The following is a 24,051-nucleotide window of genomic DNA, read 5'->3' on the forward strand; positions in this document are numbered from 1 at the left end:
CAGTGTGCATTGAAAATCACAGGGTCGCTTCTACATTCACATAAGACGTCGCGAAGGCGAAAGCCATCTTTTTCTTCTCAGTCCATGTATTGGGGAGCCTACATGAACGGCCGCTCATGTAGGCTCCCTGATTGTATTTATCCTGCCCCGCCACCCTCCGAAAGCTTTCCGCTCCTAGTGTGGGTTCGCACTGCCTCCATGATCGGAATTCACATCACCTGGTTTTGCACTGCCTCCGTGATCAGCCCACCTTTGACCAAGCTACGATGTCATGTTATGACGGTGTAGGCTTACGTCACAGGAGCGAAGGAACGAGACAGCTGAAACAGAATCGATGCCAGCAGGGAACACGAACCGTGGCTTCACGTGCCACTGCGAAGCGCCGTCTTTATTTTCTTCTCTTGAGGTCACGCGCTCTTCGGTTTTGTTCGCCGCCCAAAGGTGGGCGCTACAATGCCATTATGAGGCGTTACGTCACAGACGTCACGCTATAATTTGTGACGTCATCATGACGTCAAACATTTTTGCTATCTGTCACGTCATCACTGACGTCATCACGTCATCATATTTCGCACCACTAGTTTCCGACGACGCAGGCTGCGAGACGCCACCGACGGTAAAATTTTCTGTTTAATGAGGCATATAACGCTTTCACCTAAAAATTGATTATGAAATGGGTAGCATTACCTTTTGTAGTGGCAGGTGATCAAACCTCTGGAGGATTTCGACATTGCAGTCTGAAAGACTATGCCAAAACGCCCGGTTCCGCTTAAGAACCCGTGTGTATGCGTCCCGCGTAGGGATCGCCGACGCCACCAACGTTGAACACTGTGGCGATGAAGAAACGATTTGACAGGTTCTGGGAGACCGGCCGCAGCACAGCACACAGGTATTCGCTTTGTAACACACTACACAAATCAGACGGCCAACGTCTTTCAGAGAACATACGCCACCCTCCCGACTTATCCTCGCAAGAGAAGATCGCACACGCACTCGTAGGCTTCCTGCGATCTACTAGACCTTCAGAACGACTAATATTTCCAATCCCTTACTTTCCCAACCTAGTGCAGCGCAGCATAGCGGATACTCGAGTCTAGATAACCTCCCTGCCCTCCTCTTCTCTCACTATCTTATTGCAAGCTGCCACCATGTGTTGAATGCAGTTGGCGTGCTTTTCCGATAAAGCATAACACTCTACGACGTTTTGTTGCCCCCCCCCCCGACTGCAATTCCTTCGCGAATGGTTAACCAGCTGATTACAAGTGAAAACTAAAACCTGGATGGCAAGGCAGTTTCAACACACTGACACCAACGCACTGTCAGGATCAAGAGACGACAAGGCCCTGAACTAGCAGTACGATGACCGGTCATGCCGTTGAACCAGAAAGGGGAATGCGCGTTTAAGCAGCGTAACATTTACAGCGAAAGCTGTTATGGGATCACAACAAGGGCCGTTTTTGGCGCCTTAGTTGTCCGCCGCCGCCGCCGGTGTCCGTACCCACTATCAAGCAAAATAAATAAAAAATCATGGCTGATCCCTCCGTCATAGGATCGGTATAACACGAAAATGAAACGTGTCTTCACAGAAGTAGTGCTTATTGTGTAGTGATATATGAGAGCTTGTACAATGTCTATTCGTGTTTGGCAGCTATAGCACCGTTTGACGTGGATGCACCCATGTTGACAGCATGTCTCTATCGCGACGACTAACGCCCATGATCATGATTAAACCGTTGTGGTAGCTGACGTTGTGAACATATATTTGGACACAGCCGAATCGTGATTCCCGCGTAAGGATGATATCAACACGCTCATAATCAACACTTACCCGGCATGCACTTCTTCAAAGCGTCGTCAATTAAGGAGAGAAACGGCACGGTGTGCGCTTTCTAGTAATGGGTAGCCGACGCCTGTGCTCATGCATACACTAACACACACTGCGCTTCAGCAGCACGGGAGGTAGAGGTTCGTAGCCTGAGCCACAAGCGCGTGCGTCCCGCTGGCCTCTGTCTCGCAGGCGCTGCTCTCGCTCCACCAAGGCACGACATTTGCCCGTCGAAATCGCGTCCTTTCTGCAACGCATATTGCAGCAGTTTTGTTAGTCGGTGCTCTCGCAATTGAAGCAGTCGGTGGCGGAGCAATCCCGTTGGTGCACGTGGAAGCTGCACTACTCCGATGAGCCGACGCACGCTAACAGGCAAGCCAAAGGCAAAGAACGTAACTGCGTCAAGGGTGCCTCGGCGACGCCAGCGCGGCCAGTCTACCTCTCTGGTATCGAGACGCTTTAACCATGAACTCCGATATCGCGTGCAATCTCGGAGTAACCGCTAGTAAGTGTCGATCGTGAAGCATTACTTCTTTTCACATCTCAGACGGCAGCACCGACCCGCTCCGCCCGCCGCGAAAGAGAATGTGTGAAAGATATAAGGCGCGTTCGCGCCGTGTCTAGCATCTCCCGAGTTAGCTTACTCGGTAGGGCGTCGGGCGCTTGCCGTCGCGGACGCAACATCGTGGGTTCGATTCCCAACGGGGTATCTTTTTCTTGGTTTTTTCTTTCTCCCCCGTTGGCGTCCATTTTATCAACGTCATATCCGTGACGGATGTACTTGGTAGACCCCGGCATAAAACACTTTCGTCTTAAAAAATGACATAGGAACCAATATCCAGGATGGAACGAGGTTCGAACCTCGGCCCTCTGCGTGGGAGCCCAGTATTCTACCTCACAGCCATGCCGGTGCTTGAAACTGCTTTGTAAAAAGACCCTCTACAGGCTTCATGTCGGGAAAGAACCACTACATAAGTAATGTAGTGTGATAGAAGAGTGAAGTAACCATGCATCACACAACGCGAATTCTGTAACCAGGCGTCCACAATGCGAATTGAGCAACGAGTGGGTTGTTGAATGCTTCCGACCCATTACAAAGGGCTCTGCCATAATTCTTCATCGTCATCAGCCACAGCATCAACAAAGTCCACATAATGCCTTACAGGTGTTTATCAGTTACCACGGTTCTCCGCAGGACGAAGAAAAATTGCATAGTGGCTGCGTTTCTACTTCACAAAAATTATGATTTATAGCGTAGTGAGTTCCTCGTAAGTGCACTTCCATTGGTTTCCAAGGAAGCCAATAAGGCTGCCATGATTAGTTTCTACAGGGTCTCAATAAAGTTACACCTCTCTCTCTCGCTCACGTTAACGTATGTTATAAAGCGTGGTGGGAGATTTAAATAAAGACCGGGCTTCATAGAATGCCAATTACGTAACTAGTGGGTCGGTTAAAGCTTCCAACCCATTACAAAGTGCTCAGCCATAATTCTTCGTCGTCATGAACCATCGCATGAACAAAGTGCGCATAATGCCTCACAGATGGTACTTCGCGGCTCCGCAGAATGACGAATAATATCGTGGTGGGTGCTTCCCAACTTCACAAAAATTATTTATGGCGTTGTGGGTGCATTGCTAGTGTACTTTCATTAGTAACTACAACAGAGATTATAACGGGCTCTAGAAATGACGCTCTTGCAGCTTTCGCTGTGACTGTGCTGCACTTTCCGAGCAGGCCTGGGGTTTTTGAAATAAACGTTATAAGAATAAAAATTGATATTACACAAAGTACAGAAATACGCTTTATTACATTCGTGTATAATGTATCCTCCAAAACTAGCGCATCCCGTCCCTGTATAAGAACAACAAAAATATTCTCAATGACCTTTCCGGGCCAATATGCCTCCGAAAACACGTAGAGGCACGGGATAAGCTACCTATAAATATATAAAAATAACATCTGCAAAATAATGAGCACAGCACTGGAAAATCGGTGTTGAAATATGGTCAGAACAGGACCGGCATGCAACATCCAGCCGACTGTAAACGTCCACAAGCTACGGTATCATGCAACATCTGAGCAGGTGCCGTTTACCTACGCACGTGAAAAATGTTCAGTAACGACCTATGTCGCACTCAGTACAGTTGCTAGGCGGAGTGCGCTCCTGCGGAATTCCCTTAATGTTTAACGCTTGGTCACGCACGTAAGACAGAATTTTTCGATAACGTTCTTGGCTATCAGGCGACCAAGCAAATTCTTCGTGTCCGCGGTATGCAGCGAGCAGGAGGTAGTACTTCGTCCTGGTCGCCATGCGAGCCAAGTGGAGGCGATTGTCGGCAGTACGCGGAGAGAAGGCGCCCGTCCGCCGAAGCAGGTCAAGACGTGACTCGCAGGCGTCCAGAACCTCAACAGCACCGGCGGCCTCAGGAGCCAAGAAGCCCCTGAGCATGATGTCCGTGGTCCAGTCCTGCACGATGGCGTTCCGGCGGAGGTGCTCCAGCAGCACGGGGTCACGCACGACAAGCTCTTCGCGCTGCTCGCCGATGTAGATCTTCAGGGAAGTCAGGTACTCGTGGACGGAGACACCCTGGACGAGGTGCGGCTTCAAGTTCTCGTACTCTTGGACGTCTCGAAGGTAGAACTCGAGCCGGTGCAGGCTCTCGTTCTGACCGAGCATGTCGACGAGGTCGTGGTGCACGAGGTCGTGGTGCACTTCGTCCTTATAGCACCATCGTTCGATGGCGAGGACCACGATGCTCCTAGACTGAGCTATGGCCTTGAGGATCTGCCTGGCCGCCTTGGCCTTTGTGCCGCACCGCAGCTGGAGAACAGTCAGTGACTTGCAGTTGCGGATGAGGTAAGCCAGAAACTGGCCGCCCAGGATGCTGAGGTCCTGCGAATGAAGAGAATGCAGAAGAGACTGAAGATATTCGGATGCGTTGACCGGTGATAATTTGATAACGCAAGAGAGGTACCCAACAAAAAAAAACATGGATGTACCACCGCTACACTAAAACTAAATACTCCGATCATCAGTCAGGCACAAGGAAACTAGTCGTCACTACCTTGTCAGAAGGCGCACTCCGAGTAGCTTAATGAAAGAAATTCATCACTAGCGACGGGGTATGAAGTTTAAGCTGAGGGTTACCGCCGTGTCCGACTTTGCATGAATTCTAATGAAGTGGTGCGTGATGGCTGCATAGATTCAGAGGTACGCTCGTAGCTGTGGCTTCCAAAGTAACATTTACCATGTTTGTTTATTCATCCCGCGCTTATATGCAAGTGCTCTGGTGTACAGGGTCGACCACATCTAAGCTGAACACCTCATTAGTATTCAAGACCTCATTGAAGCTGTTGTTTAATACATAATTCGGAAAATGATTACTGTGTTCGTCGACACCATGATTAGACGTTCTATAACGGGCATTGCACCCGTGAAGTATAAGAAATGTTCTAGTTTTACCGGTTTGAATACTAATGAGGTGTTCAGCTTAGATGTGGTCGACCCTGTACATACACATTGTCCACGTGAAAATGCGGCCCCCTGACGCTGGGAATCAAACCCGTGTTCGCGAACTTAACAGAGCGACAACAGATTTCGCTACCGCGGCTAGCTAGTAAGTTCAAGCGCGAAATTAGCACAACGGTACAAGCGCATGTCTATCTCTGCCTGTGCATTCATCGGGACTACATACTAGTGAATTACCAAACAGCAGAAGCCTCGCTTGAGCACAATAACTTACGCGGGGAGAGTCTATGCAGAGGCTCTTCAGTGTGTTCGCCGTGAGCCTCAGGGCTTGAAGGGCGGGTTCGACTTGCGTTTCTCCGCCACACGAGAGGGTCACCTTGGTAAACCTGCTGCCATTTTGAACCGAGTCTCCCACCGCAGGTACGAGACAGTCGCTGTACGTGAGCGTGATTATGTGGCAGACGTGTGCCTCTGTCATGGCCTTGAACATATCACACAGCTGATTCCGACTGCCAGTGACTGCTCCCACGTTGAGCTCCTCGAATTTGCCTTCCTTCGCGCTCTGTTTAGTGGCCTTCACGAAGGGTAGCACGTCGGCGCACGCGAGCTCGCATTCATCCAAGTGCAGCTGTTTCAACGTCTTGCTCAACGCCAGCCCGTCGGCGAGGCGCCTAACCGACTGATGCGTGAACAGCGACCCCGACAGTACCAGGACCTCCAGCGAACTGTTGCTGATGATTCGCTGCATGTTGCCGAGCGCACCGTCCACGCGCTCGAGCTTCTTGGCGTCGAATGCAAGCCTTCAAGCACCTGCAAGACTGCTGCTTCTCCAGCAAATCGGCGAGCGCGCTCAGCGCGTGCGCGTCCTCGATCATATTCTCCACGATGAGCTCACTAAGCGACGTGCAGCTGATAAGGCCCCGCAGCAGATTCACCAAACCGCTGTCGACGTGGACGTGCAACCTCGAGATGCTCGCCGAGATGCCAATCAGACCGAGAGCTTCGTCAAACATAGTTTTGGGCTCCGCGGTTTCCATCTTAACGCGGAAAGTCCTGCAGCTTCTTGTGTTCGGTAACCTTGGCGACGAGGTCGGCGAATGCGACCACGCTCATCTCGACGTCGATCAGCACGAGGGCGACGAGCGACTCATTTCTTTCCACAAGACAGGGCCAGGATGTCGGCGTCATCGTCAGTCAAGTGCAGCCTGGCCAGACCCAGCTCGCTCAGTTTGGACAGGGAGCTGAGCGCGGTTAATCTAGCCATGCGAAGTGAAGGTCCCATGAAGGGATCGTTACCACGGATCTCACACTTTCGCACGCCATCAGTAAGTTTCAGCAGGGACGTGAACAGGGAGACGTGCCTGGGCGCCAGGACGGGAAGGGACAGGTAGACCGCCGAGATGCAGCTATGCTGTCGCAGAAACCAGAGGTACAGACATAGGTACTTGACGTCATCGAGAGAATCCAAGTCCTCCACGTCAACGTCCATCGTTCGGAAGCAAAGCATGCCCTTCTTCGATTGAAGGACCTCAGCGCCTCGAGGGTTGAAGAGGCGATTCCAGCCTTGATGACGATTGACCGCCCAGCAGCAGCAAGTCGACTCGAAAGTGCATGGATAGGTGAGACAGGTGTCGTCATCGCAGAAGGTCTGGTCAACCTTCTTGAAGATATCGATGACATTCTCGAGACTGTGGAAGACCGTGTCATCGGCAGCGACGAGGATTTTGCAGAATTCGGCAAAAGTGGGGCCCTTGTACGTCTGTTTAGGAAAGAAATTGAGGAAACAGGTGAGGAGCGTGATTCATGTACAAAAGAAAAATCGAAGATTAAGGTCACTTATCGTAACTCTGGGTGCAGCGATGTGTAGGCTCTTAACCGGTGTGGTAATGAAGCATACGTACACTGAAATTCAATGTGAATAAAAATACTTTCTGGGGCTCAAGACACTAACCAAGGAGTGTGAAAAAGGCGTGCCGTTTCACAAAAAAAAAAGACATTACAAGGCATTTTACAAGGTTATCTTAATTCTTGGGCATTCCTAATGTTGCCATTTGAGGTAGGAAGGCTAGGTCCAGGTGATCCTTCTGAGATAGCATAATTACACAATTGTGTGAAGGAATGGAAGCTCCGGATTAGACCAATGATCCGCCCTTAGTGGTGTGTAAAGAGGAGGTCAAAGCAGTCGTCCAAATTGTTTTACGAATGTTCGATTTTGTGAAAAAGAATAAGGACATTATTTATGACGAAAGGAGAAGTCAGGCAACCTGGCGGAGTTCTTCCTAAGCGCGACTCGGATTACGTGAAGATTTCGATAAGATGTAATGGATTCTGAAAGGTTTGTCAATGAGAGCGGTATGATTGAGATCAAATATGGCGCATGCGCACTCCAATTTGGAACGCACCAAAGTTTGGTATGGGTGTTAAATTGAGGTACGGTGAGGCATACGAAGACATTGGACGCAAGTAACCGAGCATGCGGTGCGCTTTAGTCGCCTAGTCTACATGCATATTCATCGAGAGATAACATATGCGAGTACCAAGGTATTTATGTCAAAAGATGATAATCAGAAGTAATTGAAGAAGTATGTACGAGGACAAGAGAGCAGTGTGGTGAGAAATTTTCATTGGTGTCATATTAAGTGACATTAGCTACTAATTGCACCATGCGAACACTAGCTAGACCGCTTTGCAGCTTAACGTAATCCGTACGGCTAGTAAATCTCATAAATTAGACAGTCCACTACAAATAGCTGAACAGTTAAATAAGAAGCAGGACGATGAATAAGCAAGAAAAGCGCACAGCATAAAAAATGGGCCCTTGCAGTAGACTCAAAGCGACAGCAAAATTTCGGAAAAGCACGGTTAGCCATCACATGGCGACTATATGCCGAGGGTTATATGCCGAGTCGCCTAAGTTTGAACATAAGGAGGTCGTGCGAAACGAGCCAGATGATTCAGCAAAATTGAAATATATGCCCTCATTGGCAACACCCACTACATAAACATTGATTTTACGTCGGATATAGTTTGTACGTAACATCACCGACGTAGCATAAGACAGAAATAACGATGACGTAATTGCACAAAGAAGACGCGTATAGCGCTGTACAGACGAAATGATATACAGGAATACACAAGCGTAAAAACTGAAGAAGTGAGCCGAGGCAGAACAGGACACCCCTTTCCGTCTGGTCTCACCTATGGTGGGTATGCATCTTGTGAATTCCAGCAAGCGTGCGCTAACTGAGCAACATTATCACGAAACTAGATAATGCGCCAGCCTGGCAGCCGGTGCTTTGTTGCTCCACTAGTGGGCGGCCTGACGATCACCTGGGGGTAAAATGCACTCACAATGCGGCCCTAAGGCTCTCCATTTGATTATGTGTCTACAGGGTCGCCCACATTTGAGGAGTACGCCTCGCTAATATGTGAGACGTAATAGAAACTGATGTTTAATACATAATTCGTAAAATAGTGAGCTTATCGACACCGTGATTAGAAGTCATATCGAAGATTTATTTCGCGAAGTTCAATAAGAGTTCGAGATTAAGCGGCTTCAATATTATTGAGGTGTTCACCTTAGGTCTGGTCGACCCTGAACCATGATGAGCAGCTTGGTGTCTCCAGCAAAGAGCGCCCGCCATCATACCGGCAGATTACAGGGTGTTCAATTGTCGAGCACTGCACTACATAGATTTTCATGCAGTCTATGATCCCTTTGCGTCGGAGTATGGCTGGCAGCGATTTGCCGCTCGACTTGCCGAGAGGGCATGCCGCCACAACGTAAGTACGGGTGGTGCACACAGGGCGTCTTTTTTTTTTTCCTACAAGTAACGCGACCAGACGCTTTTCGTGGGTGTGCAGAAGAGGCATACCAGCAACCACAAACGTGCTGATTTGGACAAAATTTATGTAGTTCTACGTTCCAAAAGCGCGATAGAAGTAAGAGGCACTCCGGATTAACTGTGACCGCCCGGGGTTCTCTAACCTGCACCTAAGCACGCAGATTCTTTTATTTGATCATAGCTGAAAGCAACCGCCGGTGAAAAAAATTGAACATGCGTCCACGAACTCAGCAGCGGGACACTTTACCTGCTATAAGTATGAGCGATTGTAATAAAAATATTTACAGTACGAATATTTAAGCTTATAGCCGCATACACCCCAAGCCTTTGAGTCACCTTGCATTTACTCGACATGCAAAATCGCGCGTGGGACCACTAAAATCAGGCCACAGGAATAGAAATCTATCTATTAAAGGGACCGACAACCTCTCAGAACGCGAATTGAGATAACCCCACTAATAGAAAGATTGTCTCTTGTCTAAAACGAACCCTGTTTCTCCCATTAAACGGGGATTTATATTTTTATTTCTTCCCTCAGAATTACTTTTTGCGCCTCTGGCGGCAAAAAAATGAGCATGCACATGTACTCATCACGTGACATTTGACAGGCGTACGCCAATAATTGTCTGTATATTAGCGCTGAAATACAGCCCGCTTTTATCTTTTCTAACGTGAAACGTCTAAATGTGCATTCGTTTGCGGTGAGAAGAACAGTGGCGCCGTCTTTGCGTGACGTGTGACCAGATTATCAAGAGCGGCAGCATGAACGTTGTTTGTCGAGGGCCTAGCGGCACCTGCCGACGTGTCGGAAAAGGTAGGAAGAGCGCGTCGCGGCCTCCTAGATAACCTCCGGTAACGCGTTGCCAGAACTAATTGCGGAGGCCATGAACGCCTAACTCGCGAGGCGGTAAAGAGTTCTCACGTGACGACGAGCGTTCAGAAAACTTTTTCTATCTGCTTTTTATATTCCAAAACGGTCGAAAATGTTCATATGAAGGTGTAGTTAACCACAGTTTCACCCACTCCTGTGAAAGAAAAACCTTGAGCAAAATGGGAGGAGAGCTATCGGCATCGCTATCGTTTCACAGGGTTGCTGGAGGACGTGTACGTACAGTTCAGGGGCTTTTCAGATCGAAAAATACTGCTAATAAAATAACTACGCGCTTTTGGGATTCAACCGCTGCAGCTACAAACACTACGAAGGGTGAGCTTTCTAGTGCGCCATTAAAAACAGGGTCGAGAAAAATCAGTTGTCGGTTTCTTTCAACAGTTTCAAGTTTTACGTAACATTCATTGAAAATGCATACAGGGCATTCCAACGAAACAGCTGACTCACTATGGGTTTATTTTCTTGTTTATGTTTACTCTAAGAGCTAGAAAAAATTGCGTTTTGGTAGTGGGCTACAGTAGAAATAGGCGAAAAGCTTAAATGAATAGTAATGGTGCGTTGACGCGCGTTATTTCGTTAAAACCTTATGTTAACGGGAACACAACATTGAAGTATCACCGAAGACTTGGAGCAGTTGGAATGACGTAGGCAACGTCTCAGAAAAGAGGACAACTAATCCAATAGCGATGTGTAGTACTCCACAATACGGTCACCGAATGGTATGTACATTACAAAGGTCTATACGAGTATGTATACTAGACAGCGCGGATTCGACCCAGAACAAAGAAAGAACACGGTAGCAGCGAACAAGCGCTGGTCCATTTCTTCAGTGCTCTTTGTCGAATCCGCACTTTCCAGTGTTTGAAACCGTGAACCAACTAGCCCAGAAACGAATTTGTTAAGGTATGTGCAAGTGCCACTGCTGAAGTCGCCGAAGCCCATTTGATACATACTGGAATAATAGTAAGGCAAACTAACGGGACACAGAAGGGAACACGAAGTTTGCGCTGCTATTATTCCAGTATGAAGCTGTACCAAGTAGCCTGCCTTTCAACCCTTCTCAAATTGATACATTTGGCGTGTATCCTGCTTTAACCGCAATGCCTTGCTGTACTTCGCACTAATGGCACCCGCCAGTGTCGCGACCACATGGCATCAGTCCCCTGATAGAACAGTCGTGAGCAAGCATAGTGTAAAATGAGGCGCGCGTAGCGCATTAATGACGCCTAGCTACGACAACACGAGTCTGCGCGCATGCGCAGTGCCTTAGCTGGGAGTCGCGCACACCGCGTCATCTGAGCGCACTTATGGCGAGGGTGCTCACAGATGATGCGACGCGAGCGATAGCGAACAACCACGCCACAAACGAACTGCGCAGCTTCGTGTCGCACCGCGTGGCACGTGCTCACGCCAAGCGCGCTTACAACTGCAGCAATAAAACCGCTTGCGCTTAGAAAGTTCATGCTAGAAGAAGCTAGCACAGGAAGGAAGTGTGTAGATTTTACGTTACATGACATGTTCGGGACGCTACACATGCGGCCACACATCAACGTTAGAAGACTGGGCGTGCAAACACGGACACGAGAGAGAAGGCAAGACACTGCAAACGGCGGCTCCTATCTTGTGTCCGTGTTTTCACGCTCAGTCTTTCAACATGAATACGTACCAACTGGCTCAGCTGTCATCCTAACAGGTCAAGACAAGTACTGACATGGTGTAAATATTTCTACAGTGTGAACACTCCTCTTGTGCGCGAGCTGTGCCTGAACGCATTGCGTCACTTGTATTCGTTGCCAAGACTGATAAAAACGAGTTAAAGATCAGTAGCCTGTAACCCAAAGAGTCAAACGTAGTTATAACAGCAACAAACATTCCTCCTTGAACCCACATATGTATGAAACTCCACCGAAGTGCACTAACGTTGAGTCCTGATAACACAGCCGCATAACTTCGACCGTGCAATGCTTAACGACGTACAAAGAATGCTTCCTTGTCGCTAAACACACTCGAATGAGGGGGAAGGTTTCCCTACACTAGGGAAACAGCCTGGGGGTACCTCGCCATGACAACGATAATCACATGCTTTGCGTTTCCCATCAGGGATGCCAGCGCACGCAGATAACGCACACGCCATGAATGCGTGGAAAAGTACCGGGCGTGCCGTGCAAAAGCAAGGGGGGCGGGAGGCAAGACGGATGACAAGGCATTGCGCGTTCAAAAGACGCGCCAAAATGTGCTACTGCTTTGGAGGCTACAGAATCACACGCCCCAAATGGCGCCCATAACTTCTGCGAGTGTAGAAGCGCTCCTTCCTGCCGACTTGAGTCACCAGAGCTCTGTGAAAGCGGGGATAACAATATCTGGGGTTTAGCGTGCCAAAACCACGATATGATTATGAGGCACGCCGCAGTGGAGGGCTCCGCAACTTCGACCATCTGGTGTTCTTTAACGTGCACTGACATCGCACAGTACACGGACCTCTAGCACTTCGCCTCCATCGAAATGCGACCGCCGCGGCCGGAGTTTAACCCGCGACCTTCGGGTCATCAGCCCAGCACCGTAACCGCTACACCCCCGCGGCGGACTGCGAAAGCGGCGGTGGGTGTGTTCACTGATGCTAAAGTAAGATAAAGTTGTTCTTTGTTCACGTGGAACGGTATTCCGTGCTCTGTTAGCAACACGCGCGACTCCCTGCAACCGCGAAGCCTATACTGGAAAGCTAAAGCTGTCCAAAATAAAGACCAAGCTCTCACCTTTAGCGCAGGCATGACTGCGTCGCGAGTTCTGTTAACGTCGGTAGCGACACCACGTACACGCATTGCGAACTTCTGGCTGCGGCTATTACAATTCGAAGCTGCCGCGTCCTTATCTTCGACAGCTAGCACGGGGAATACTGGCGGAAGGATGCGGGGAGTACGACAATATGCAATCGAGCGTTCCCACCTGACCGTGACGTCATAGTTGACTTATCAATCCGCTCGCTCTCAATGGACAACCTGAGAAGAGGCGAGCGCCCTCTTTTGCGCAGCGGCGGAACTTCGAAATTCGGCTGGAAAAAATGAGACGTTTACCGTGATCGGTGATATCGCTAGCGACCAGTTGATTTGTGCTGGGTCACGGGAGTTTACAAAATAGCGATACCGCGGCCAGGAACGCGCGCACTTGGCTACTGGCGAGTTGCCGCTGCTGCGTCATACTACAAAAAAAAAAAAGAATCTACGACGAGTCGTTTGGCTTCGATGAAAGTGACGGGACGCCCAGGAAAGGATTTGTCGCTGGAATGTTTTTTTCTGCCGTATGCGCACAATAGCTTTCGAAGTTATTAATTGGTCTGCATCTGCGCATGAATGCGTCGAAATCGAATAAAGTCAATTTTTTTTTCATAGCATAGGTAGGAGCATCGTGTAAAACCTGGTGAACTAAGCTGTCACCTGCCAATAACACATACTATTTCATATTCTTATTTGTGACTAACATAGTTTTATTTGCCTCTATGTGGTCTGGTACCTTTAATTCTATTGTATAGTCATACGTTTCTTGGTGCTGCCAACTTTTGATAGTACAAGATAATTATGCTCTCTTTCCAGAATCATTGTTATATATTACTTTTCCATTTCTAAAATAACTCGTCGTTAGGGCTGACAGCATTTGTAAATAAACAAATAAACGATTAATGAAATAAATAGATAACTGATGCCTCAGACTACGACCATAAATTAGCCAGTATGAGGCAACAGTTTCACAGTAAAAAAAAAAGAGTATGAGAACTGTTTCGCATGAGAAATTACATTATCTATCACGCGCAAATTTGGGAACATAAAAACATATAAAACATGCAGGTATGTTATGGCCTGAACCTGTACGCAAAGCCCAGTTACACAGCAAAATGGAGGGACGGACATTTACTCGTTCGTCGTCATGAATGGATTTTCGCGCAGAAACATAACGTAAATCTTGCTGGAAAATTAAGGTAACGTCTGTGTCGTCGTTGCGCACGAGCTGACTTAGTAACGCGGTGACCACACATCAGAAACGGTGCAGCATTTCTTTTTTCGGTATTATCACGGTAAAATCTGATACATGAATGTTGAGGCCGACAAGTGTTTTACACTTATGAAAGATTCCAACGGCCCAAAAAGACGGAACATCCAGGCAGATGCACAGACACAGCGTTGAATTAAAATATTTCAGAAGTATGAACCAACTCGTCCAAGCATCGGCTTTAGCTAAGTGTCTTACGTTGTTGTTGTCCCCTACAGCACTCTAAGAAAGAAAACGAGTCATTTGACTCTTTTTAGAGAGTTTTGGTCGGCCACTTATGTGACTTTCTTTAAAGAGACCCGTAAAATCTCTTTGAAGATTATTATACCACGTGCCTCTTTAAAGAGAGTCATATGCGTGGCAAGTCAGGGCTACCCGAAAGGAGTCACACATACTCTTTTTTTTTTCCTTGAGTGTAGTTGCGTGCTCAGACTGCGCTAAGGTTATAAATATAGTATTGATGCTATGAGGTTAACGCAGGTAGATCTAGAAAGCTTCACAAAGCGTGAGCGTGATCATCATGGCATTACCTAGTGTCCACGCAGTGACCATGATGCTACGGAAAAGAAAAACAAAAATTGGGGCAGCTATTCAGTAGTGGTGCGAAGGCTGAGGAAAGAAAGGAGCTGGAGGCGTTGCTCTCCTCCTTTCCCTCCTCCTCACCCTCACTTCCCTTTCCCACCCTTTGCCATACTGTACTATACATGGCTATTCTTGCTTTTTTTTTCTATCTCTGTTTTGTGTGTCTCTTTTCTATCTCTTTCTACCTTTTTCTCTGTGTGTCCTTTGTTTCTTTCTAGTTCTCTCTTTTCCTTCCCCTCTATGTCTTTCGCTCTCTCTCTCTCTCTGTGCTCCTTCTCTTGCCCAACACAGTTATTGCACCCCACGCCGGACAAATCGGCGCATGTGTCCTGGGAGCGAAGCAGAAGATGAAGAAGTGTACGAAGATGAAGAAGAGGAGGAAGAGAGTGCGTGCCGGTTATAGTGGTAGTTTCCTGGTGTCGCCGCAAGACATAACGATAAATCCTAATAGCTCCGCTGTCAAAAGGCGAACACAATAAGGCTGAATGTCATGGCGGTCCGTACTCTTTGTGACATCGGCTATTAAGAGTTAAATACCGTCAGGAAGAACGTTCCTTATTCTCGGTACCCAGTATTATGGTTTAATATACGATGACAAACTGTGCTGGCGTATTCACATTGAACGCGTTAAATGCGAAGCAACACGTGCCGTTCGTGTGATACGCGGACTTGGTCAACACAGTTCCGGTCTACGCCGAGATATTGGGATATGATTTACCGCATGTATCTTCGAACCCTACGTGGATTTGGTTTTCTATTCTGTCGCGGGTCGGCACAGAATGTTATTCTTCACGCCGCCGTGGTCGTGTAGCGATTACGGTGCTCGGCTGATGAACCGAAGGTCGCGGGTGTGATGCCGGTCTTCCCGGCCGCGACGATGTCACTGCACGTTAAAGAACGCCAGATGGTCGAAATTTCTGGAGTCCTCCGCTATGGTGGCCCTCATAATCATATCATGGTTTTGGGACGTTCAACCCCAGATAATAATATTATTCTTCGCGTTGTTTTGGAGCGATAAGGCCTTCGAAATTGTCGTGGTGTGCCGAAGTTTACGGTAGACAACGGTTTATACATTTATAACAAAAACTCCCTGCTTGCAGATTCCGAATGCTAACGTTTGAAATGTATTTAAAATCTACTAATCCGCACTATAAGGGTCTCACAGTTGGTATGTATTACTGAAACGACAGCATTTTCAATGAGCCTTTGTCGCGTGAACGTTAACCTCAGATTTTTCTCGTGCCAGATCAACTTGAGCAGGGGCCTTAAACACGCTGCCTGCGGGCCTTTCGCTAGCGGCCCGCGGCTTCATATGAAATAAAGTGTTGTCACTTGGCTAAATATAGTACTCGCATTATTTTCTCGCCTATTGCAGTTAATTGACAGCTTTGATTGGGTGTCCGCAATAGCTCGGCGGACGCAGGCTGCCATTCATTCGCAATGGCAGGCTGCGTCGCCGAGCTGTTGCAGACGCTCGAATAAAACTGTCTAATAGCGCTTTATTCGGGTAACGTATGAAGGCGGGACTGCTCTCGAGCATGTTTTAAGGGCGAAACACCTTAGGGCCAAGCCTTGTACCTCCATTGTCGCCCTCGTTTGCACGGAGTCCGCTAGGGGCGCTGCGGTGCCAGCGCTCGCTACCAACGCATGCTCTGGTTTTGCATGGAGTCCACTAGGGGCGCTGCGGTGCCCCAGGGGCTAGGGTGCCTTGATGCGCGTTTTGTTGCGCGTTTTGTCCAGGGTGAGGACATCTGCGGCGTCTACTGCGGCGCGGCTGCCATATTTTAGCCCACGGCTTCTTACCGGCGTCTCACCCCCTCTACGGCAGCTGCGCTAAGAGGCGCGAGACGCGGGGCAAAAAATGGCTTCGCGGCGGCATCAGCCCCTTCAAAGAATGGCAACACCCTAAGGGGGGCGCACACGTCGAGGCACACTACCAGGGGCTAGGGTGCCTCGATGTGCGCGCGCGGAGTGTATTTTTTATCACTGGCAGTGAGCATGCTGTTTAAGAAATCCTTGCTTGTCTCGGTATAGCTGCATCGCATAATCATCGCGTGAAGCTGTTTTTACAAAGAGGATGTTAAGCTTTTCGTTAAGCCATGCGGAGTGAATAGATGCTTCGGCTACCTTGCCGATAAGCTTAGACAAGCTTGGTCAAGACAAGTTAATCATAGCTCATGCTAAATAAGCATAGTTAAAACAATCAACAGCAATCGATACAAATCAATGCTGATTGATACTTATTGATACCAAGTAAGCCGCCCGATTAAACCAGGGTAAGCTTAGAAAACGCCTAGTTAAGCCAGTATATCGCAGCCTAATTGAGTTTGGACAAGCCAATTTAACGCTATTCGATACCGATGTATACTGATAGATACCTATCAAGTGGGATTAGGCAAGATTAGTAGAGATTATGTCGGATCATGCTAATCCGGTCCAAGATGAGATGGCATAGCCATGAGGTAAATTAGACCGCGACTAGGCTATCTCCTTTCGGATTAAGCATGACTAAATAAATCCGGGTTAAGCTAATCCTGAACAAGTCAATGTTGAGTGAATTAAGAATGACTAGCCGTTTGGATGACTGCGTATGGTCATGTTAAGCCGATCCGATTAAATTCGATTAAGCTGGATTACGGTAGTCTGAATCTTCAACCATCCAATTTTGAGTAAGTTGAGATTGCCTAGCCAGTTGGATGACAGAGTATGGCCACAATAAGGCAATGTGGATTAAGCCGGATTAAGCTAATTCACATTAAGCTAATCACGAGCAAGTGAATTTGGAGTAAGTTGAGATTGTCTAGCCTGTTGGATGACGGAGCATGGTCACGTTAAGCCCGTTCGAATTAAGCCAGATTAAGATAATCCGAATTACACTAATCTTGAGTAAGTCTCTTATCAGTAAGTTGAAATTGCCTAGCCATTTGGATGACTGAGTATGGCCACACTAAGACAATAGAGGTGAAACCGGATTAATCTAACCGGGATTAAGCCGGAATAAGCTAATCCGGATTAATGTAATCCCGAACCAGCCATTTTGAGTAAATTCAGTTTGTCTACTCAGTTGGATGGTAGAGTACGGCCACAAAACAGTGTGGATTAAGCCAGATTAAGCTAATCCGCAAACATGTCACATGCGTGACATGTTTCTTGTGTTATCACAAGATATTTAGGTTAGACATACGCTCTTATCATGCCATGTAAATTTTCGTACTCAACAAGTCAATAAAACCGCCATTAGAGCTCCATGGCTGAGTCATGAATGTCATGACGTTCATGACACGATTTTCATGTTCTGAGCAGTCATTTATACTTATCTTACGCTGTTATCGTGCCCTGTCATTTTTGGTATACTGAAAGTTAATAAAAGATCCTTTAAGCTATATTACCGAGTCATGTATGCCATGGCCTGCATGACATGCATGACATGATTATGTGTTATTACTAGTCATTTATATTAGTCATACTCTCTTACCGTGCCATGTCAATATTGGTAGTCAAAAGTTAATAAATCTGCCATTGAAACCACATGACTTGGCCGTGTGTGTCACGGCGCACATGACATGCATGACATGACTTTCATGTTAGGACTAGTGACATATGGTAGTTATGCCTTCTTATCATGTCGTGTCAGTTTTGGTAGACACCAAATTAATAAAGTGGCTGTTAGCGTTCCATGACCGGGTGATGCATGTCATGGCCTACATGACATGCATGACAAGGTTTTCGTGTTATGATCAGCTATTTATGTTATTCATAATCGCTTATCATGCCATGTAAATTTTGGTACTCAACAAGTTAATAAGACCGCCATTAGAGCTCCATGACCGGGTCATATATGTCATGGCGTACATGACATGCATGACACCTTTATGGTGTTATGACCAGTCTTTTTTTCATCTTACGCTGTTAATATGTCCTGTCAATTTCGGTATACATAAAGTTAATAAAACTGCCGTTAGAACATTATCACTGTCATGTGTGTCATGGCCCACATGACATGCATGACATGACTTTCGTTTTATGACCAGTCATTCATGTTAGCCATACGCTCCTATCTTCCGTGTCAGTATTGGTACACATCAAGTTAATAAAGCGGCCGTAAGAGCTTCATGACCGGGTCACGTATATCATGGCCTATATGACATGCATGACAAGGTTTTCGTGTTATCACCAGTCATGTATATTTTCCTCATGCTCTGATCACGCCATGTCAATTTTGGTATACATGTAGTTGACCAAACGGCCGTTGTAGCTCCTTGACCATGTCACGTATGTCATGGCGTACATTAAAGGCATGTCATGTTTTTCTTGTAATGAGCAGTCACTAATGTTTTTTACATGCTCTTGTCATACCATGCCAATTTTGGTGCTCGTCAACTTCACCAATCGGCCGCGAGAGCACGAGGACCTACGCAGCCAGTGAGATAGCTAGACCGATAGATGCGCTCTAAGTGCCTTCATTTCGCGATCAAATGCGTCGTGCGTAACAATTAGTGCCTAATCTATTTGTTACCAACATTATATGTGCAAGCCCTACCGCCAGAAGGGATAAACTGAGCCAAATTACCGCGCATTTCGCTGAAAGCGTTCCATCTTTGCATGCCAGGCATTGCCACCGAACGCGAACGTTTGAACCAATATGGCGTCCACAAAAGCAGTGTCTCCACCCTGTTCCGGAGAAGCCCATCGAGGCACCCTACCAGGGGCTATGTAAGCGCTCGCTGCCGACGCGCGCTCTCTCTCTCTCTTCGGCCATGGACGGTCGCACCCGCTATGGATGAAAAGGCGAGAGCGACGGCTCAACTGCAAGCGAAGTCGAGGGCCCCTAAAGCTGCAGCAAAACGGCAATGCCGGCAATCGGACCCGGAGCTGAGGGCTCGCGAAGCTGCAGCAGCACGGCGACGCAGACAACGAGCGGACCCGCAGTCTAAGGCGCAGGAAGCTGCTGCGAAACGGTGACGCCGGCCAGCGGACCCGGAGGCGGCAAGAGTGCGGGAAGCGGCGGCAAAACGTCGGAACTGTTCGCTACCTGAGGTTGGTGGCGCCGATGCTCGGTTCAAGTGCGATTTCCTTGACCGGAGTTTCGGCGACAGCTGCAAGGTATGCGATCGCCTGTGGTTTGACAACAATTTGACGAAAATCGCCAACATTAAAAACAAACAGTCTCGGACCATCGCCATCGCTGTGCTGCAGAATGATCCCCCGGTGCTTTGCCCACTCATCATCATTCACTTCGTGGATATGCGGTGTTTTTTGCTCGGGACCAGTCCCGTTTTTTGCTCCTAGAACCCCCCCCCCCCCTTTACGGTATCGATCGTGGAATTACCATGCACGCCCAAAGGGTCTGATATGGCCCGACTTAACGTCGGTACTCACGTTAGATCATAGATGTCAGTTTTATCGAAATGAACTGCACGCTATGGTGCGATGATGTGCATATCATAAAAAGCGGTCTTCGCCGTACACCTCCATGCTGAGCAATGGTTGACCATAGCTTGACGAGTCATAGGAGTAAATAATTAATGTTTATTATATTCTTATCAAACCGGATAGCGACCACTGCAACGACAGTTAACGCTGCCGCGATATGACGGCATTATAGGGCTTCTTTCGTAAGCAGTTTCAAGCACTGGCGTAGCTCTGTGGTAGAATACATCCCCACCACGCAGAATGCCTGGGTTCGATTCCGGCTCGAACCGCGATTTTCAGTCTCTCTGTCCCTCTGATTTTTCCCTCACTGACCACGCTGCCGGTGCATGCCCCGCATATTCTGCAACACAAGTTCTATAACGTGATCATGAAAAGATTTTCGAAAGTCGGTTATCGCCGTTCCTGGGCTGAGGCAAACTGTGAATCACCTGTGGCTCATACTCGCATTCCATGGGCCGTTGTATGCGGGTATGTGCCACACGTGATTGAACGAAAAAGTTTGATGACGTACGACACAAGTATCTCACGCTTTTCATGTAATGACCTGTTCATCGTGTTCGTCGTACACTAATGCCCTCCCATCCAAATTTTGGTATGTGTCAAGTTAAGGGGGGGGGGGCACGAGAGCACCCAGACGTAGGTGGTTAGATAGATAGATAGATAGATAGATAGATAGATAGATAGATAGATGCGGAGATAGAAACGATCAAAGTTCCTTTGGTTCGCTAAGAATTGCTTCGTATTTAAGTGAAAGAGAGGAGGAAAAAAAGAGAAAAAGAAAGAGAAAAAAGAAGGCCTCCAAGCTCCGCACTTCCTTCAGGCTTGGCACCACAAGTGCGAAGGTGTCTTAATTTCTTTACTTCACCTTCTTAGCCAAATCCCTGCAGCGGGTAGATGTTTTTAATATACGAGTGAGCGATCAAGAATCGCCATTATCAGGTCAGTGAGACAGTGGCGCGTCGCACAGCATCGGCGACAGTTGCTGCCAAGTACGGCTGCGTCTGCAAGGACCCCGAGAGCCCTGGCGCCTGCCCGTTGCACGAATATGCGTGGCCTTCTAGTCCTTATGGTGGTCTTCGAGGCAAGCGCTCAGGAGAGAGAAGAACACGCTCGACACTGGCGCAACTACCTCAACGGCCTCCTTGCGCAGCTCGCCCAGGTAGGCACAGAGACGCGCTGTCCAGCAGTGATAGCGCGCTCTCTACTTCGCGCCATGTTGCCTCTATGTGTTGTTGGGACACCGTGCGAAGGCGTTCAAGTTAAGCCTTTGTATAGCTTTCATCTTTTTTTTTATCAAACGCGTGAGGGGGGCGCAGAAAGTTAGGTGAAGGTTCGACGGCTAAACTTATAATGAGCAGGGCCCATGCCTCTGCCCTTCTAAGCCTACAGACTGCACGTTACCTTACTCCTCCCTTAATGCATCTAAGAGATCGGGAAAACTCACAGGAATGCCACAGTTGCGGACACGAATGTTGTAATTTAAACAGACTCGCGTAATGGGAGAGGCTCGTCCAATGTGGGATTTCAGTGCACGTTAAGAAACCCCGGGTGGTCAAAAATATCTGGAGCCCTCCACTAAGGCGTCCCTCATAGACTGAGCCGGTTTGGGACGTTAAACTTCGCAACCCAACCAAGAAGCCGTCGAAATATCATGTTCGCATTAAGCGAAAAATTGAATTAAGCGAGGTTGAAGCGTTGCATACTTTCTCGCTAGGAGTTCCGCGTATGATCCCACTAAACGAATGCTCGAATTGACCGCTGTTTCACCGGTACTTTTCCATGCGTTTGCATTAAGCGAAAATTCAAATTAAATTGAGGATGAATCAAAGGAAGTCTTGTGCTTTCTCTTCTCGTAGATTTGTTCGTTTTTCTCGTTGTTTTTCCAGGAACCACCGCAACGCGACCTGAGGCACGAGCTCAGGAAGGACATGTTCTCTCACCACGTCCGGTCTTTCTTGCTCGGCGAACAGGCTGAGGCTCTTAGTGGACTAGCATCGGGAACGGGCCGAGACTACAGCTACGGGAACAACGATGACGACTATGACGACAACGACGACTTTAACCCTGGCGACTACGGAGTCATCGACCTTGCCGGAGGCGGCATGCCCAACGACGACCGCTTGACCGACGCGTGGAGAAGTCATATCGGACACGTCCTGCTAGCTAGACCGGCGCTCGTGCAACGTCACCGTACGTCGACGTCCCACTCAGCCGTCGAAGTGTTCTCGCCCTACAACCACCGATCCACGAGGCGCACAGCCAAGGTACGCTTTATGGGCCACATATAAGTGGTATAGAAGAGAGCTTTAATGCTGGGTCCCAAAGCCCATCTCGTATTTAAGCCCTTGCGTTCCTTTTGTATTCCCATGGGTGCGGCTGGGAGTAGAAAGGAACGGCAGGACGGACGTACCCAAGCGGCTTCGGGTCCCCGGCACTAATACTCTCTAGTGACCGGGCAACTTGTATGTCGTTAGACATATAGGACCTTAACACTAAATTTACCGCATTTACAAAATCTCTAGAGTTATTTTTTTACTTTAAAGCAAGAACAATGTCGGTACACACTGACATCGTAAAGAGAGAAATTTCATGAAGGCGAGAACCTTAGATGCCTCATAAAACGCAAGGATTCACTGTCCGCAACGCGTGGTTAACACGAGTGAAACAAGAAATCTTCATTGTGTGACGTCATTACTATAAAACGTATTCATGACGTCACATATTGCCGAAATGTTCGACGTAATTATGGCGTCATCGTGGTGCCACCTCATGGCGTCATCAAAGGTAAGCCGATTCCGGAGGCAGTGCAAAGCCAGTTGCGGTGCAGAAAGCTTGCAATGCCTGCGATCCTGGAGGCAGTGTGAAACCGCGTTTGGTGGAAAAAACATTCGGAGGGGTGGGAAGCTTAGTACATCGGCTGAGTGTAAAAAGATGGCTTTCGCCTTGGAGTCGTCTTAGGTGAATGCGTAAGTGACCCTATGAGTTCTTGGTGCACCAGGGTATCCATCCGCTTGAACTCGGTAACGCGCGGTGCACCGAATAGGGGACCCCTCAAGCCACATCTGCATGTTCAGGGTTATCGTAGGGCAAAACAATGCCAAGTGTAGTCAATGAAACCCTCGCATGGCCAGCCGCCACGCGGATTTGATCATAGTAGCCCTAGTGGACCACGAGTGCACGACAGAACAGCTGCATGGAGGACGGGGACATGCGCTGACGATTATGTTGTAGTGCAACAGACTAGGGAAGCTTCGGGTAACTTACTTCTGGTCGAGGCAAGCCCTATAAAGTTTATTTCCAACAACGTCAAATCAGAGGTCCTTAGGCGAAAAGATGTCACAGGCATCAAGGGAGAGTCCAAAGACCCGTTTAGGAGCAGTAGGCATTTCGCAAAAAGAGCACCTATATCACTTCAGAAGCGCGTGCCAAAATTGAACTTGATATGATAGAATTGCCGCGTCACTACCCTTTTAGTGAACACAATAAACGCACGTAATAGGCGTGTCACATAATTGTTTTGTACACATGCGCACAGAGGGCAGATTTTTATGTAAAAATTTACATCAAGATAACGAAAATATATGTTGGTGTGAGTGCTTCATATATACGTTTTAAGGCATAGTTCACACGTTTTCATTTTTTATTTTTTTTATTTACATTCAGGCAGTTCGAATTCGATACAAGTTGAAAATTTGTTCAGTATCGTCGGCATCTCATACTGAAGAAGGCATTCTCCGTAACGTGTCCGGGAAAAGGGAATTGGTTTGCTATATCTGATCGGTGCTACGGCATATTGCCACGTGCGTGTCTGGCGATAAATATAACATAGCGAAGTATTGTAGGTGCAGCAAGAAGTTAGAGTTTGTATCCACGAAGGCAATTGCGCTGCTGAGAGGACTTCCTGTCAAGAATAATTACACGGCTCTTTGTGCATTACGGTGACCAGCGTTGCTTATAGATCGAGTAT

At 47.9% G+C, this 24,051-nt stretch overlaps 2 protein-coding genes across 3 annotated transcripts in view; both read right to left on the reverse strand.

Annotated features, from left to right (window-relative positions):
* Window positions 1-3,634: 3,634 nt before the first annotated feature.
* The window catches only part of LOC119403245 (uncharacterized), an 85,141-nt gene continuing 64,724 nt past the window's right edge, over window positions 3,635-24,051 (reverse strand). Inside the window, exon 5 of one of the 2 annotated variants that reach the window (XM_037670191.2) lies at window positions 3,635-4,646. In XM_037670191.2, coding sequence (XP_037526119.2) covers window positions 3,939-4,646 — 708 coding nt within the window. In that variant the 3' untranslated portion in view covers window positions 3,635-3,938. Of the gene's footprint in view, window positions 4,719-24,051 lie in introns of both variants that reach the window. The other variant, XM_049418466.1, reaches the window with a different exon arrangement.
* LOC119401982 (uncharacterized) lies at window positions 6,335-12,873 on the reverse strand. Its single transcript, XM_037669015.2, has 2 exons — window positions 12,782-12,873; window positions 6,335-7,053 (listed from the first exon to the last, which is right to left on the reverse strand). Exons 1-2 carry the CDS (start codon window positions 12,845-12,847, stop codon window positions 6,442-6,444), a joined length of 678 nt encoding a protein of 225 aa, XP_037524943.1. The 5' UTR covers window positions 12,848-12,873; the 3' UTR covers window positions 6,335-6,441.

The sequence above is a fragment of the Rhipicephalus sanguineus genome, chromosome 8 (assembly GCF_013339695.2).
Source record: "Rhipicephalus sanguineus isolate Rsan-2018 chromosome 8, BIME_Rsan_1.4, whole genome shotgun sequence".
NCBI lineage: Eukaryota > Metazoa > Arthropoda > Arachnida > Ixodida > Ixodidae > Rhipicephalus > Rhipicephalus sanguineus.

Excerpts from the sequence above, each read along its gene's own strand:
- LOC119401982 (XM_037669015.2), bottom strand. The coding sequence starts at position 12,847 with ATGCGTGTACGTGGTGTCGCTACCGACGTTAACAGAACTCGCGACGCA. Across the intron at positions 7,054-12,781 it reads CAGTCATGCCTGCGCTAAAG|ACGTACAAGGGCCCCACTTT; the intron begins GTGAGAGCTTGG and ends TTTCCTAAACAG.